The following is an 18,424-nucleotide window of genomic DNA, read 5'->3' as shown; positions in this document are numbered from 1 at the left end:
CAACCCTCTGCATCTCTACTTACCTCTGCTGTCATTGGTCTTCCTCCTTCTACCTCCAGTGCCACGCCTGCTGCCTCTTTGCCAAAAGAAGAATACCCATTGAAAGCATTTGGCACCCAATGTTGGAATTGCACCCTGCCTCCCCTGTGCCACTGGTGTTGTATGTTTGGTGCTGCTTTGTGGCCCCTGTGCTTAACCTAACCCCCAATGTTTGACCACTGCAACCGATCTACTTACCTGCAAGCAGTGTTGCTCCAGGCCCCCCCTTTCTGCATTGGAAAGCATTGGGCCGAATTCCGATTTTGACCTTTGCACCCGGTCGCCCCTGTGCCGCTGGTGGTGCAGTTTTGGTACTCACCTGACTCCTGCCCCTTGCTGACTTTTGACTCAGAAGACTGGGATTGTAGGGCAGTACTTACTTGTTTAACTGCAATATTGTTTTCCCCTATAGGATAACATTGGACCGTGTTGAGAAGTGTTTGTGTTGATTATTCAAAGTGAGAGTATATTTAATTAAAAACATACTTACCTTATTAGGAAGATCTTGGTCTTAAAATAAAATACAAACAAAGATGAATTTTCTAAAATTGGTCTGGATTTTCTTCTTCAGCCGTGTGTCCATTATTGACCACTGTTGTGCAATAAAAGTCTTACACTCCTCTGTGTTAGGCCTAAGGCTACTCGCTCACACTTCCTCTAATAGAGCACTTTGGGTTTTACATTGAGCCCTGTACAGTTTTGGGGAACTCCTGGACCCTGTGCACAGTATTACCACCTAGTGGTAATATCATATACAGAGCTAGCTTCCTACAACTAGTCTTCGTTGCATTCATCTCTAACAATTACATCACAGTTCTATGGAGTCTGTCAGTGGCCAAAGGGTTCCATCATTTTTAACTCGCAAGACATTACATCTCTCCCTCTGTTAAATACAATACTATAATTCTTTACAAAATTGACATATATAAACATGTACAATTAAATATCTACAATCGTTTTGGCTCTTTATTGTTGGACCTGATCTTGTCCTTGGAAACTTGGAACTGTCAGCACCACTGTTCAGGATCTGCATCAACGGTGTAGAGGCAACCGCAGTCACTAAAGTTTCAGGGCCAGTCTCTACTTCAATAGTTCGATCTGATGAGCGATAAGTTTAAGGCCTAATATGAGAAGAGTCTCTGATAATAGATTTCCCAGGGTGCTGAGCAGTCATCATGTGTCCCTAAGTAGGCACTGCTTGAAAAGGTTCTGTATCAAATAGAGTATCAGATTTTCTTCTCAGCATTTGTCGTGCGAGCACTGGATCTCCTTTCTTAAAGACAATGTTTTTCTTCTTTTGTCAACATACGCTTTCATCTTCTGTTTGTTAACCAAGTCCATCTCATGAGTTGTTGTCTCATCATTTTTTTCTGATTGGTCCATTGGGGTACCTTGGTGTTCATTGCTCTCCTGAACATCAGTGTTGCAGGACTTTCACCTGTGGTCGAGTGGGGTGTTCAATAATAAGCTCTCAAGCTAGAATTCAACACAGTTTTCAAATCGATCTTCTCAAGAGTAGAACGCTGTACTGCTTTCTTTAGTGTACTCCTAAAATGCCAATTAGTCCTTTGGTCTGCGGCCACAAAGGTGTGCTCTTCTGATGCTTTATATTCAAATGCTCTAAGAAACTATTAAACTTTTGACTGATGAAAGACGGGCCATTGTCAGACATTACTATGGCTGGAACACCCCATGTCGCAAACATGCCATCTAGTCTTTCAATGACTCATTCTTTAGTAGTAGATGAAAGTACTTCAATTAATGGAAATTGTGAGCATTCATCCGTAATCTCCAGCTGATGATGTCCATTGTTGAGTGGACCGAAAACATTATTGGCTATTCTCTCCTATGCATGCTTTGGGAGTTCTAACATGTTTAAGGTGGGAGAATTGTTTTTGTAGAAAGGCAGTTGCCCAGATGAAAAGCATTTAATTCCCTTTAAACCCTGTCATCAAGATAAGGAAACCAGACTCAGTCTCTTGGACTCTGTTCTCGGACAATGATTCTACTATGTCCTTTCATGGGCTATTTCAATTTTTTTCTGTAGCACACTCCGGAAACCGATTTTTCAGCCCTCGTAATATAACTCCTTCCTGCGTTATGCACAGTATATCTTTGACATTTTTGTATTTTTGATATTCACCATCACAGGCGGTAAAGTGTGTTGGTTTCATGACTTATGTGTAATGATATCCTTAAATTTTAATATGTCACTATCATGGCTCGTGGCAGTGATAATCTGGGGTCATGAAATGGCAGCTGGTGTGTTTGACTTTACAAGGAATTTAATATAGGCCTCCGCTGTCTTGAATGGAGTACCGTGACCTTGACTAGGCACTCTGGAAAAGTAGTCAGCAGGGTTCTTAGCCTTCCTTGGATGATCCACAATGGTATAATTTTGCTCTTGTAACCATAGTCTCCATCATTAAATGCAAGGAGGCATTCTGGATTTGGATTGCCGAATATAGTCAGAAAGCTTGTTGCTCATTTACCTTTTTTTTTTAAATATTTTTTTATTGAGAATCAATTGACATTCATTGTACAATACATCCATCTATTCTCAGAATAAATATATAACATTACATTAACTTGGTATACCATAAATACAATTCATACATTGATAAATCAATATCAGTTGCTAATTAGAATATTAATAAGCGCAGGCCCCTACCTCACCATGAACCTGAGGCACCCAAATATAGTGTCACTCTTGAATACCCTATAAGCAGCTTTGCATTGTTACCTTTTACTACCTTCTAGTGGCCCTCCATGCCTCCACTGGTGCCCAGATCTTTCGACTGATGTCCCGAGCCCTTTTGCCCTTGGACTCATAGAGGGCAGCCTCGAGATTATGTATACCCAGAAATCTTGTGAGCCACTGCTGAAAGGTAGGGGCCAACGTATCTTTCCAGGCGGCCGAGAATAATATGCGAAGCACTGCTATAGAGATAAAAACCAGCGCCTCAGTCTCCCCATTAAGAGCGAGTTTACTTTCACAGCCTAAAATCATCAATGTTGGGGATAGGCTAATGTTAATACCTAGTAGCCCCAGCAAAAAAATGTCAATGTCATTCAAAGCTGTTTTAAGTTTTGCACAGTGATAAAACATATGGATAAGATCCCATATGGATAAGATCCGCTGGGCCCTCCTTACATCTGGGGCATCTATTGTCCTCCCTCTTACCCCAGTCAAATAGTTTAGAAGGTGTATAATGAAGGTTAAAAAGTGTTTTAAAATGTTGCGCTTTTAGGTTGGAGGATCGGAGGACCCTTTTGTCTAGATATAGCGCCCTATCCAGATCGACATCTGAGTCTTCCAGTTTGGAGGCCCACGTTACCTCAGTTTTCTCAATATCATCCTGGGTTTCCTCGCTTAATGTCTTATGTATGGCATTGATTCTGAGCCCTCCGCCCAGTATATAATCCATTATACTACACCTATTGACTACATTTACGCGGGGCCTTTTAGATTTAATTCTATGGACCACTTGCGCATATTTGAAGCCCTGATTGCCCAGAATTGGGTACTTCTGTTGTAGGTCTGACAACGGGATAATCTCCTCTCCAACCATGATATCACCCAGTATCGCAAATATCCTGTTGCTCCCAGTGGTCCCAAGCCCCTTCACTACTTAAATTGGGGAATAGCCCTGACTTCCAAAGGGAAGAGTGATAATTATATCTTGGAATTTGCAAGAAATTTCTGTACTACCGACCACAGTCTCCATATGCTTTCCATTGTTTTATATCTGATTTTCTTGTAAAACCTTCTATCAGTTCTCCTCAATAATATCCCAGTTGCCTCCCTGCCCAGAATCAGTTCATAGATTGAGGGGGAACTGTCTTTCCCATATGCTATATTCGGTTCGTTCGGCCCCGGATCAATTAAGATTGCACTGTGTATAAGTAGGCAAGACCAATGGTAAAGTTTTAAATTTGGTATCCCCAAACCACCTCTCTCCGTTGGGAGTGACATATATTTTAAGGATCTCCTGACCATACCATAATGCCATAAGAAGTTCATAAATGTTGCTTCAAGGGCCTTGATATATTTCCCCTCTATTAGAAAGGGGATAGCCCGAAATACGTATAATACCTTTGGAAACATAGTCATTTTAAGAACGTTAGCCCGCCCTATTATTGACAAATGTAATGAATCCATACGCTTCAGGTCACCCTCCATCTTTTTCATTATGGGTGTGAGATTATCGCTGATGATACTGTCAGGTTTAGCGTTGATTGTGATGCCTAGATATACCACTGAGTCGACGAACCTCGGGTCCGACTTAACCAAATTCGGCGAGCACAGGATCTGGGTCTTCTCAACATTTAGCTTATACCCTGAGTATCTGCCGAATGAGTTAGTAATCTCAACTAGAGCCCGCAGCGTTGCATCCAAAATCTACCGTCCTAACCGCCAAATCGTCGGCGTACGCCAGAATTTTTGTTTCAAAACTCTTTGTGTCTATTGGTTTAATTGATATATCACCCTGTATACGTTGTATTAGAGGATCTATGTAAAGGGCAAACAAAATGGGTGAGCAAGGGCACCCCTGCCGTGTCCCTCTTGTTATAAAAATGTTATCTGAGCTATCGCCCATCAATTGAATCCTAGCAACTAGATTGACATACATTGCTTGGATAGCTTTACGGAATCTTGGACCAAAGCCTTTTCCCTCCAACACTCCCCATAAATGATCCCATCTGACCCTATCAAAGGCTTTCTCTGCGTCGAGGAGGATCATATCGATCCCCCCCCTCCCCGGCAGCATGGATATCAAACAACGTGATTGCCCGCCTTATGTGATCCGTGGTACCACGGCCTGGAATAAATCCATGCTGCCAGGGAGAGACCAAACCGCCAATGATCCTCCCCAACCGTTTCGCCAAGATTTTTGCGTAGGTTTGATTGTCCACATTAATAAGGGAAATGGGTCTATAAGATCCCGGGTTTTTTTTAGGCTTCCCCTTTTTGTGGAACACCACTACGGAGTGCGAGTGCCCTACCCGCTTTTTCGCCTGTCTCATATATCCTGCCTTTCTGTGCTTTATACTCAGAGGCTGCTTTTTTAGCAATCTGTTTATGCAATTATGCTTTAACTGAATGTACTCTTTCCAGGGCCGCTGTCCCATCCTTTCCCTGAGCTATATCTTTCCCATGTTGTTCCTCCACTTCCATTAATGTAAGCACAAATTCCTCCCTTTCCGAACAACTCTCTTTCCAGATCTGGGCTGTTTAGCTGATGGTTTCGCCTCTTAATGCAGCTTTAAAGCTGTCCCAAACAACATTGCGGGGTGCACTAAACCTATTGGCGTCAAAGAATGCCTGTGACCAATTCTTTATATGCTCCACATAAATACTGTCTGCCGTCAACTTCCTATCGAACGTCCAAGGTCTGTGCTTTTTAATCACCACGGGGGAATTAATAGTTAACACCAGAGGGCTGTGATCTGACATTATCTTTGGAAGTTTCTGGATTTTAACTGTTCTGAGCTCTGTTGTAGATATTAGAAAGTAGTCCAACTTCGTAAATTTCTGAAATGGGCATGAAAAGTAAGTGTGCCCAGGGTTTCCAGGTTCCCTATTTCCCCATAAAAAGTCAAAGAAATATCCCTGGAAAAGATAATTAGGCGGGAAGATATTTCACTCACTCACACTTAGTACTACAGGTAATATTTAAGTCACTGGTCCCAAACTAATTTATACCGTTCAGTCTTTTTTATTAAGAACATATAGATAAAAAAGAATTCATTACATAATCAATTTCGTAATACATATAAAATCAAGAACATATCATATTGTGCACTAAATAAAAACAATATTAAAACATATTCATTATTATACAGAGATAAAGCATAGAAAAAGAATACACGTTTAAGGTGTCAACATAATCCTATCAGAATTAATATACACATTATTTAAGGCAAAACACGTACTTTCTGTGGTAAAGTAAAGGAAAAGCAAACCCCCTATTCTTAAAAAAACACCTATTTTTGTTACGGATTTTGAGATTCAAACGCCCTTACAATACTTCAAACACAAATCCCGTGTTGCAATATGCCAAATATCGAGGATTTCCTGGGCTTGAATTCTACAGAGCAAAAAAAGCGTTGACGCGTTTCGGTGTATCAGCCCTTGGTTATTGGCACACCTTCCTCAGGACAGTTCGGAATCGTTTGGGGTTAAAAAATATATATCCTTCCTGTGTATTAAAAAAGGATCAATCAATACATGGAAAATTTTGTAATTCAATGTAGAGGTCATTTCCTTATCTAGACAAAATATTATTCCTATGCATAGGATTGTACATATGCACTATGGACACATCTACGTTCAACACAACATTGTATCTTCTGTTGTTATCCAAATGGTAACAGGGATTTCCCTCCTGATATGTTCTATGGCTAATTTATTACATCCTCCGTTATAACGTAGTTGATGACCAGTTTTTTTTATATACACTCAGTCACACCATTCACTCAACATTTACTGACCTTATGTTTAAGGGTCTGAATCTTTTCTAATAGATTATGGCAGTTTCCTCGTTCAACTGGACCTTAGACTTGATCTATCGTTAAAAATTGCGGAGAGTCTAATGGTAAAATACACAAAGATATGTGTTACCAGATCAGAAGTTCTCCGTGTTTTAAGGCTCCCACAGAAGCTTCTACAACCCACTACCCGTCATCCTGAGGCGAGTGGGAGCCTAAGGCGAGTGGGAGCCTAACAAAAGAAAGAGTACCACGGGGAAGGGAATACCCCACACATCCTGAGGTATGTACATGACTGTACCAATAGCCAAAACATAGGGTAATTTGAAAATCCTAAATCCCTACAAAAATGTATATTGGTATTATCCCTTGTAGGGGCCCCATCTACAAAATCGGCCAATATAAAATTTTGAAGTCCCCATATCCAGAGGGCAAGTGAACAACCCCTACGGTAATAAACATTCACATTTGACATTGGCTGAGTTATGAATGTGAATAGATATCCATGTATGTAAATTAAAACATGGAGAACTTCTGATCTGGTAACACATATCTTTGTGTATTTTACCATTAGACTCTCCGCAATTTTTAACAATAGATCAAGTCTAAGGTCCAGTTGAACAAGGAAACGGCCATAATCTATTAGAAAAGATTCAGACCCTTAAACATAAGGTCAGTAAATGTTGAGTGAATGGTGTGACTGAGTGTATATAAAAAAAAACTGGTCATCAACTACGTTATAACGGAGGATGTAATAAATTAGCCATAGACCATATCAGGAGGGAAATCCCTGTTACCATTTGGATAACAACAGAATATACAATGTTGTGTTGAACGTAGATGTGTCCATAGTGCATATGTACAATCCTATGCATAGGAATAATATTTAGTCTAGATAAGGAAATGACCTCTACATTGAATTACAACATTTTCCATGTATTGATTGATCCTTTTTTAATACACAGGAAGGATATATGTTTTTTAACCCCAAACGATTCCGAACTGTCCTGAGGAAGGTGTGCCAATAACCAAGGGCTGATACACCGAAACGCGTTGACGCCTTTTTTGCTCTGTAGAATTCAAGCCCAGGAAATCCTCGATATTTGGTATATTGCAACACAGGATTTGTGTTTGAAGTATTGTAAGGGCGTTTGAATCTCAAAATCCGTAACAAAAATAGGTGTTCTTTAAGAATAGGGGTTTTGCTTTTCCTGTACTTTACCACAGAAAGTAAGTGTTTTGCCTTAAATAATGTGTTTATTAATTCTGATAGGATTATGCTGACACCTTAAACGTGTATTCTTTTTCTCTGCTTTATCTCTGTATAATAATGAATATGTTTTAATATTGTTTTTATTTAGTTCACAATATATGTTCTTGATTTTATATGTATTACGACATTGATTATGTAATGAATTCTTTTTTATCTATATGTTTTTAATAAAAAGACTGTGAACGGTATAAATTAGTTTGTGACCAGTGACTTAAATATTACCTGTAGTACTAAGTGTGAGTGAGTGAAATATCTTCCCGCCTAATTATCTTTTCCAGGGATATTTCTTTGACTTTTTATTGTCTGCAGTACCCTGTTCCCTGGAACATGTGGGGTCTTCTCTCTTTTTGTTGTCCCTATTTCCCCACACATCACTCAATCCGTGCAATTGCATCATTGAGCTGGCAGCCCGGAAAACTCTGGGTTTACGACCAGTGTATATTGTGCCCCCCACAAAATCCGCTGAAATGTTCAGGTCTCCGCAAACCACAATTGGTGCAGACCAACCCGTCAACTCCATCTCCATGCATTCAAAGACCTCAGGGTCATCCTAGTTTGACCCATATATCCCGCAAATAGTAACACCTATATTGAGTTCACAGACTGCCTATCTGCCCATTGTATCTGCTATAGAGAGTTTCGCTCCACCCAGGCCCGCCCTGACTATAATCGCAACCCCCCTTATAGTTGAGGTCTGGGATGAACAAGCAACTAGCTCATAGCCAGCAAGATTTAACCAATGCTTCTTTCCCCAGAGAAGATGTGTTTTTTGCAAACACAAGATATCCAATCGCTCAGATTTGACAAATTCCACCAGCCTTCCCCTTTTCTTCCAGTCATTAAGACCCCCGATGTTCAGAGAGCAAATCCTAAGGATGGACATACTTTAAACAGTATTCGAACCACTCTTCAACCCTCGGGACTTGGATAGTAAACACATAATTACTTGCAGGATCCCATTTCACACTATGGATGCTGAGAATTACTTTCATCATTATGTCAACGATTCTCTTTTTCACATTTTTCCCACACCACCAAACCCAACCCCCCTCCCACCCCTGACCTCCCCTGACCCCTGCACCCTCCCTCGTGAAGCGCTCAGACTGAGTCTGTGCATGTGATGTTTAGCAGTAGCGGCAGTGAAGGCTACTTATTAACACCTACAAAAAAAAGAAAAAAACTGAAATCCCTCTTGCCCCTAAGCGGCTACATTGATCAAAGTGCCAGCCGTACTTCCAGTCCGGTTTACTACACAATAAGATCAATCGATGGAAGAATTAAGAAAAAAAAGACAGTAGCTCTAACTATCCAACGAGTCCAGGTACACCTGTGCTTTGACTTCTGAGGCAAAGTATTGTGTCCGCCCTTGATTTATTATTTTTAGTTGTGCCGGGTTGATCAGATAGGCCTGCATGCCCTTCTCCTGAAAGGGCTTTAACATCTGTCGCAGCCTCCAACGCCTCTCAACAGTCGTGTGACAGAAGTCCGGACGGACAAAGAATGACACTCCTTCGCTTGTTCTTCTTGTGTCCAGTCTTGCCTTGTCGGCGATGGTTTGCCTCAAAATAAAGTTCCCCAGGAAGATTAAAATTGCACTGGGTTTGTCTCCTTCCCTCTTGTTTCGCTGCTTAAAGGGGGCTCTTTGCGCCCTCTGGATTTCACCAACCCAATTCCAATTGGATAACTCCGGGAATGCCTGTCCAAAGAACCTGATAATATATGCCCGAACGTCTGAGCCTTCTGACCCTTCTGGTATTCCCAGAACTCTTAGATTGTTCCTACTGAGCCTATTCTCCATATCCTCCAGCTTCCACCAGATATCCACCACTTGGGCGCAATGCGACCCCACCTTGCTGGTTGCTGCCGCCACCTCCGCTGATACCACCCTTTCGTCCACGTTAGTGACTCTATCGCCAACATTATCACAGGCTTTGGAGATCTTCCTGACTGCGCCCTGCATCTTCCTCATCGCTGCTTGGGACTTGCGGCTATCCTGCCGTGCCTCTTCTTTATGAGCTAAGATTTCTTGATGGATTACCTCCAGCATCGAGAGTTGAGTTGTTTCCATGCATGGGCTAACCTTTAGTGGCATTGCAGATGAGTGGTCCCAGATTAAATTACGTTGATGCCGTTCCTGGGTCTTTAATGCAGCGGCGGACTTAATTGCTGTTGCTGGAAGATCCTGTTCCTGTTCCAAATCGCTTTCAGAGTTCAAATTTCTCTCCCTCAGACATGAGCTACGTTCGTCCTCGGACCATTCAGCTTCCTCCGATACGGAGTAGAAACACTCACTGGGTGCCTTATCCTTGTCTGCAGCAGGGAGAATCTTACTACCATCCGCCCCCGGGGAATCTATCTGGCCAGTTTCGACCCCTTCGATTCGACAGGAATTGTTCACACAAGTCTCTTCAGGAGCCCACTTTTCAGGCTGGAGCCCCTGTTCGTTATCCATCTGCGCTGCCGGACTATTTTGACCTGAGTTGACGTCTTCATTTAGCTCCTTTCCCTTGTGCTCCCCACTACCAGTGGGTTCTACCATTACTCCTGGAGCCTGGTCTAAGGCAGCCTCCCCCAGGATCCTTGTTTCCCCAGGGGTTATGAGATTGGTGGGCATTACCGGGGGTAATCCAAGGGTACAACCTGGTATCGCCTCCGGGATTACAGCCCACATCTGGGCTACATCAGTCAGAGCATTTTCCTGTGCTGTGCCAGAGCCCCCCTGACCCTCAGCATTGACCTCTGGATTCACAGCCTCTGCTCCCTTTGAGCCCTTCTCCTTACCGCTTCTAACGAGCAGCTCTGCTATAGACGCTGTTGCCTGGCGGGTCCTTGCTAAGGTTGCCTTGCATTTTTTTTGCATTTCCTGTGGCGGCGTTTGTACATTTCGTGTGATTGCCCCATCCTCCGCTGCGCCGTTGGTGATTCCGGCTTTCTTCCTCATTGTGGCTTTCACGGCCAGATTAACCTTTGGCGCCATAATGCCTCTCCGCCACGTCGCTATCCTTGCCGTCCTTTGCAGGCTCACTATCCCTCTTGTACACCGCTGCCCCCAGGCTTCCAGACTTGCGCGGAACTCTACTCTCAGCTCCACCGCCGGTTCTCTCCTACTGCTCTGCCCACCAGCTGCCGCGGCTTCCAAGCCGAGCGCGAGGCAGGGAGAGAGGTAAATCCCGAGCTGCTCCGCTGTTATCTGCCTGGGTCTGCTCGCTTATCCCCTCCACACCAGGCCACAGATAGCTGTTAGGGTTATAATCTTCAGGTCTCCTTGTGTTTGGGGTCCGGGGAAGTGCCGACTCCACAGGTAATACGGACTCCTTCACGGGGCTTCAGACCATGCCGTCACTGCCTTACTGCTAACAGCCCCAACTATGCGGCCGCCATCTTGCCTCACTCAACTTGTTGCTCATTTACCAGCGTAAATGGTTTTCCATACTGGAATACTTGGAAATGTTCACAAGCCCATACCAGGGCAGAACTTTATTTTTCTGGTTGTGAGTAAGCACGTTCTGTTTAGGGTAAACTTCTACTTGCATATGTCACAATATGCCCTCTAACATTCGGGTATTTGCTGTGCTGTGCAAGGATAATGCCTAACCCGACTGGGCTAGCGTCAACAAACAACTTCTGTATGAAGCTTCCTATTGAAGCATGCTTTTTCAGTAGCGTTCTCAATGGCTTGTCTGATTCTTTTAAAGTGTTTCTCACATGTGACCCATGAAACTAAATACTTTTTTTGACAAGTCTCTCAAAGGAGCATTTACGTTGGCAAAGTCTTGTATGTATCTGGAACTGTAACTGGCCATGCCAAGAAATGAACGCACCATTGAAACATATTGTGGGGAATCAGCATGTTTGTACTTTAGAAAGATCTGATGTCATACCCCCAATTGGAAAAGATATGGCCAAAGAACTTTAGCTTTGTCTTATGAAACACACACTTGTCTGCATTCAAAGTCAAACCTGTATCGGCAAGTAAACAACATACTTGTGTAAGAGCTTTATTGTGCTCTTTTTGTGTAGCTCCAAAAACCAGTATGTCATTGTTGTACTTGAACACTTTTATAACAGGCTGCATACTTCAAATGATGTCCTGTAACAGTTCTGCAGCAGAAAATACAATAAAAAATAGCATTTTGAATCAAAACAGACCTACGTGTAGAAAAGGTTTACTGTACCTGCAATCGTCTTTGGGTTCCAACTGAGGATAGCCCTTTTATAAATCAAAGCAAGAGAAGACATTTGCTCCATTTAGTTGTGCTATCATGTCAGCAAGGTGTGAACCTGGATGTCGTTCTCGTTGAATTGCCTTGTTTGCCTGTTACTTGTATGCGTACAGCTCCTTTTTATCTGTTTAAAAAACAAAATAAGGTATACATATGGTGGTGCAGAGGATAGAGAGGTGGGTGGGTTGAGTTGGACATTTTCTCCTGTTGTTTCTCTTCTATCTGTTCTTTGTTTTCCTCTGGACCTTTCACTTCACTTATTAAAGGCATAAATCCTCTTTCTGAAATACGCAGCCGGCCTTCTGGTTGTAGTCTTCAAGCTGTACACTCTTATATACTCTCCATTCACTGCCATCCAGTGGTTGTGGCCTGAACAACCCTAAATAAAAAGAATTGTTCCATAAAAAACAAAATAAGCGTACAGCTCCTTTTTATCCCTTTCAAGCAATACTACTATGGGAGAACCCCATGGCATTAGAGGAGAAGAACCCTCAACAATATCATGCTTAAGTAATGATTCAAGTTCTTTTTCATCAGCTTCTTGCAGATAAAAAGCAATTTGTCTACATTTCTGAGCAACAGGACGGACGTTTTCAATAATATGTAACTTCACTTTCATAGTCTTAAGCCTTTCCACCCATTAAAATAATGAAAGAAACTGACTTACAATTTCGTGGTGAGCATTCATGTGGTAATTCACTGAAATCTGTCCCATATGAGCGGCTGTGCTGAAACTGAGTAGACAAGCACTTGAGACCATGCCTTGAAGCACAGGCATGGGTGCTTGCACCTTCAGTTCCTTATGTTTCATTGTTGTTACAAATGAAACTTGACTTTTTAAGGCCACCGATGCAGCCCATGTATACACTTTGGTTTTCAATGGTGTAAGTTGTGGCAGTGAAGATAATTCATTAAAATTCTCCCTTGACATAATGTTTATCGATGCACCTCTGTCGATAATGAACGGTACCGAATAGCCATTTATTTTCATTGTAATCTTTAGACAATCTTTGCATGGCTTTGGTGCATTGTCATGTCAATCTTTCTTTGACTGACGTTTTTCTTCACAAGCTTCCAAACCAACATGCACGCACTTTTCTGAGGTAAACATTGACATGGCATGATCATTTTCAACACTTTTACTTGATGCTGATGCATAAGATCTGTGTGATGATGATTTAGATGACAAAGACTCTGTTCAGTGTCGATTTTTCTTAATTGATGTTGCCGCTTGGCCTTGTGGGTGTGCGTCGAACATTGCTTCTGGAGTGTCTTGACGGCCATTTTGTCTTTCCGCTGAGACACACTCACTTTTTTTTTTTAGATACTTGATAATCTTTTTGTTATCAGTCTCTTCAAGTGCATCAATGAAATCATCACATTTCTCTATTCAAGCAGTCCATCTGTAGTCTATATTCAGCTTTTTGGTGGTATGGAATGGTGGTGGTGGTTTCAGGAAAGCGGCAACATTGTAGCCATTTATGGAAGTGGCTGACATTGAGGATGGAGATCTTTCCGGCTCCCTCAGCTGTTAATCTTGAACCTGTTCAGGTGAGCCATCTCTAAGGACCTGAGATGCGCTGGCCTCTGGATCATCCTTGATGTGGCATGCACAAGCAATTTGCTTGGACCACAGCAAACTCTCAGGGAGAGCACGGTTGATCTTGGGGTTACTTATCCTCTAGCTCATCACCAGTTGTAGCGTGTTCCTCAACCTGGGTACCCGCCAATGGCTAAGCCTCACACGGAGCTTAGTAATACAGATCTTTATTCATCTGCATGTAACTGCGAACTCAATATTTTAAATCTGTCTTCATTGCATTCCGCTCTAACAATTACGTCACAGTTCTACGGAGTCTATCAGGAGCTAAAAGGGTTCCATCATTTCCAACTCGCAAGACACTACAACAGTAACTACTTAAGGCCAGGGAGACAGTTACCGGTCTTGGCCAGCAGTCTCAGAGTCCATAGCGCACTTATCTCCTTCACTGCAGGCCAGCAATGAAGCGGTCCTGATCATGGGGAATACAGAACTCAGAGAATGCTGGAGATGCTGAAGAGATACTGTGAGAGTTTCTGGGCCTGCCCTGGTATCCACAAGCATCAGGGATGGTCTTCGGCTTTAGGACTCAATCTCCCAAAGTGCACAAGTGGAGTCTAGTGCAGGTTTAGTTGCCACAGGCCAGCTAGTCACCCTGCTACAGCGGTCTCAATGGCTCTTCAGGGAGACCAGATGCCACTCTGATGTTAGTCACTGGGCCAACAGACTTGACTGAACCTCGTGTGGGTCAGGACTTAGTCTCCCGACAGATACCTTGACTTGCAGCAGCAGACAAGTGTTCCTGGTCAGCTGGCTCTCGAGGGTGCAAGGTTCTTATGCTTTTGCGATCCCGGTGCTTAACTGGAGACTACCCAACTAGTCTTGGAGTCACTTCTTCTGTCCTGGCAGTAGTGGAGCTCTTTTCAATGACTCGGCACCATCCTCTTTCAGGTTCCTTAAGTTTAATAGGTGCAATCCAGTCTTTGGTGCAGACTCTCTTTGCTGGGTCCAGGGAACAGCAGGGCTGTGCTTCTCCTATCTTCCTTCCTAACCAGTAGCGATCTGTGTATTGTGTGGCTTGGTTGCCACTTTTATGCCATTTTCGTGTTTCTGGGAGGGGAGGACTCGCTAGCTAATGGGGCAGTAGTTCCCACAAGACAATCCTTCCCACTGTACATCACTTCTTGGTGGTTTGGACACCAAACAATCCCAAGATACTCTTCTCTACCCAAGTCCAAGATGGTGTAAGCCTTCTTTCCCTATTAGGTGCCCAATGGTTTTCTTTTGTCCACTGTTCCTGGGAGCACTTTTCAGTTCCTAGTGGGAGGGCCAGCCTGTTGTCTCAGGTGCACATAGTCAGCAAGGGCTACCAGAGGTCTGGATAACAAAGTGGTGACTTTTTAAAGTCTTATTCAACAAGAGCTAGCTACTTGTAAAATGTTATGTGTCTGTCAGGTCAAAACAATTGTTTTGGGGAAGGAAAAACTAATTGTTTTGATGAAGGCCCTCACCCACCAACCTAGTTGGTGGCATGCTTCATCATCGGGCCCCACCCAAGGCACCGAGTGTGCCTCGGGTGTGCTAAGACGCCTGATTACAGCGGAGCTGGTTTTGTAAAGTGAGAGTGCAGTGAGGTGACTTGAGTGAGGTTAAAAAGGCTGTCCTAGAGGTCCCAGTTGAATAATTTATTTTATGAATAATTTATGATCCTTATTTTTTTGTTGTTAAGTGAGACTTGCAAGGACCGTCTGAGATAACAATACTGTGCCACTTGTGTGTCTTTATATTGAATATTAATCTTTTTCTTTTTGTAATTGTATGAATTTATGAATTTTATTGTTGATGTTGTTGCTCCTCCCTGTGAGCTATACACTCTTTTAACAATGTGTATTTTTTAATGTGCACATTCTGTTTGTTAATTCTACGGAACCGATAAAAAGCAATAACTTTTTATGTCACTTATTTCTTTACCTCTCCACTATTATATTTTACAAGCTAATAGTTAATTGCTTAGGTTGTTATTTTCACATACCTTATTTTTTTTGTTTACATTTAAAACAGGTCCTCTAATTGCCAATTCTGTCTTCTCATTAAGAGAAAACAAGGATGTGCGTTTCATGCACCATGAAGAGTCAGAGCGAAGACAGAACACCAGTCAGTCCCCAGGTGAGTTAGTCGTGAAAAAGCCATTCTATCAAGGGAAATGAAAGTAAGTGTTTTTGATCACATGCACCATATATGTAAATAAATCTTGTACATGGCGCCTCACCTGCACACAATGGTAAACAGTAAACAGTAAATATTGTACCCCAGTCCACTGTAACCCATTCCACTATACGCTTTTCCACTCTACAACAGTGCACTCACCTCCACTCTACAAACTCTGCTACACTCTATGCCACTCTACTAGACTCTATTCCCAAACACCCTATTGTACAACACTCTATTCCACTCTGCAACAGTTTCCAACACTGTACAACACAGCACTGCACTCTACTGTATGAGACACCACTCAAATTATAACCATTTCCTGGAGTATACGCTACGCCACTTCACTGTATGCCACTTCACTGTACCCCACTCTACACCACTCAACTTTACGCTATTACACTCTATGCCACTTCATTCTTTTACACTCCACTGTACGCTATTCCCTTGTTTGATACTCCACTGCACAATCATCTACTCTAAGCTACTAGAGTCTACGTCACTGCACTACACGCCACTTCACTGTACAACACTCTCCTCCAGTCTATATAACTCCCCTCTATAAATGTCTCCTACACTTAATGGCACTCTATGACCCTCTACTCCCACTCTATCCCTGTGCACTCCACTATCCAACTCTATCCAAGAACACTCCAGTTACAACACTCCATTCTACTATACAACACTGTTCTATAAACTATGACACAGCGCTCTACTATACTGTACAAGACCCCACTCCTATTTATAAGTTTGCTACCTATGCTACTTTACTACACTCCACGCCACTCTACTCAATGACACACTAGTACACCCTAATGTACTTTACTCCACACTGTTACGCCACTCCACTCAACTCTACTCCACTCATGAAACTTTACCTCAGTTCCCGCTACTGTACAACAGTACACTGTACGCAGCTTCACTGCTACAATACTCTGCTACACTGTATTTCATACTCTGAACTTTTAGGTCAGTCTATACCCCTACACTCCATGGTAGAATACTATACTATAATGCACAGCACTGTACAACATTCTACTCCACTCTATACCACTCTGAGATACTCTAGTCCACTATTCGGCAGTGTACGCAACTCTTTGTATGCCACTGAACCCCACTTTACTCCACTCTGTGACACAGTACATTACTCGATTGTATACCACCCCACACTATGCCATTGTACTCTATAATATTGTATGCCAAACCTCTCTACCACACTCTACTGTACACCACCCCACTCTACAAAACTTTACTAGACTGTATGCCACTCTACTCTGCAGTAGTGTACAATGCGTTCCAATACTGAATGCCACACCACTACATTCTACTGTTAAACACGGTACTCCAATTTATGACACTTTACTTAACTGTATGCTGCGCCACACCACTCTACTGCACTCCACGCCACAATAGTCTACGACATGCCATTCCACTCTACTACACTCTATGCTACCCCACACCAGTATACTCCACCGTGCTACACTTTATCCCACTCTGTCACTGTACCATACTCTGCTCTACCCCACTGGATTCAACTCCACTCTACAACACTGTACTACCCTTTATGCAGCTTTATGACAATGTACTCCACTCTATACCCTTCCACTCTCCCCCACTGTACTGCACTCTTAACGCTCAACGACCCGCCACTTCACTCTTAGCTACGGAATGCCACTCCACTATATGACACGGCACTCCAATCTACAACCGTCGCTTCCACTGTATTCTGCGATACTCCAATTGACGATACTCTACTTCACCCTACTCCTCTCTAAAAACACTACTCCATTCTGTTTACAACACCCTACTCTACAGTACGTCACACCAACTCACTGTACAACTCAATGCTCCACTCTACGGTACTTGCTTCCAATATATTAGACACCATGCCTCTCCACTATATAACACTTTACTACACTGTACAATACACTACTCCGCTCCGCTCTACTCTACTCCACTCTACAATACTCCACTCTATGACAATAGATGTTACAACACTCTTCTTCAAAGTTCTATACGACACTCCACATAACGATAGTCGATGACACTGTACTCTGTGATTTAAAACTAATTTCTATTAAAAAGTGTTTCAATGTCAAATTCAATGTAAAAATCAAAGGTTAAAGCTTAGATGGAGTTGGGTAAAAAACATTTTTATCTATACAAAAAAAGCCTAAACTACACAACCTTTGAAAAATCTAAAGTTATGTTTATAATTTATCCACCAACTTTAAATTATTATAAGCAGCGCACATCCATAAGCTCACTTTTTAGCTCACTAACCAAACAACACTAACTATAACTTACAACTCTATGATGCACTGTGTTCCTACAAATAATGCCACACCGTTGTACGACACTACACTGTGTGAGACTCTTCTCCACTCTACTATACGACTCTGCACTCTGCTCCACTCTGTTCCACTACACTCTGCTACACATTATGCCACTCTACAACACTCTACTCAATGACACTCCACTCCAGCACACTCCACTTTACAACATTCAACTCTACTGTTCAACATGCCACTAAACTGTGCAACACACTTCTCCACTCTGAGATACTCTACTCCACTATACGACACACCATGCCACTGTGTAACACTTTACTCCACTGTATGCTGCGACACTTCACTCTACTCCACTATA

At 42.6% G+C, this 18,424-nt stretch overlaps 1 protein-coding gene across 2 annotated transcripts in view; it reads left to right on the top strand.

Moving 5' to 3' along the window:
* LOC147732651 (zinc finger protein 777-like) overlaps positions 1–18,424 on the top strand; it is a 151,537-nt gene that overhangs the window by 112,734 nt on the left and 20,379 nt on the right. For both annotated transcript variants that reach the window (XM_086957163.1, XM_086957161.1), the window contains exon 3: positions 15,629–15,733. In XM_086957163.1, coding sequence (XP_086813289.1) covers positions 15,629–15,733 — 105 coding nt within the window. The remainder of the gene's footprint in view (positions 1–15,628; positions 15,734–18,424) is intronic.

Source organism: Lissotriton vulgaris, chromosome 2_1, assembly GCF_964263255.1.
Source record: "Lissotriton vulgaris chromosome 2_1, aLisVul1.2, whole genome shotgun sequence".
In the NCBI taxonomy this organism is placed as follows: Eukaryota; Metazoa; Chordata; class Amphibia; order Caudata; family Salamandridae; genus Lissotriton; species Lissotriton vulgaris.
This window is presented reverse-complemented; position numbering and strand designations above follow the sequence as displayed.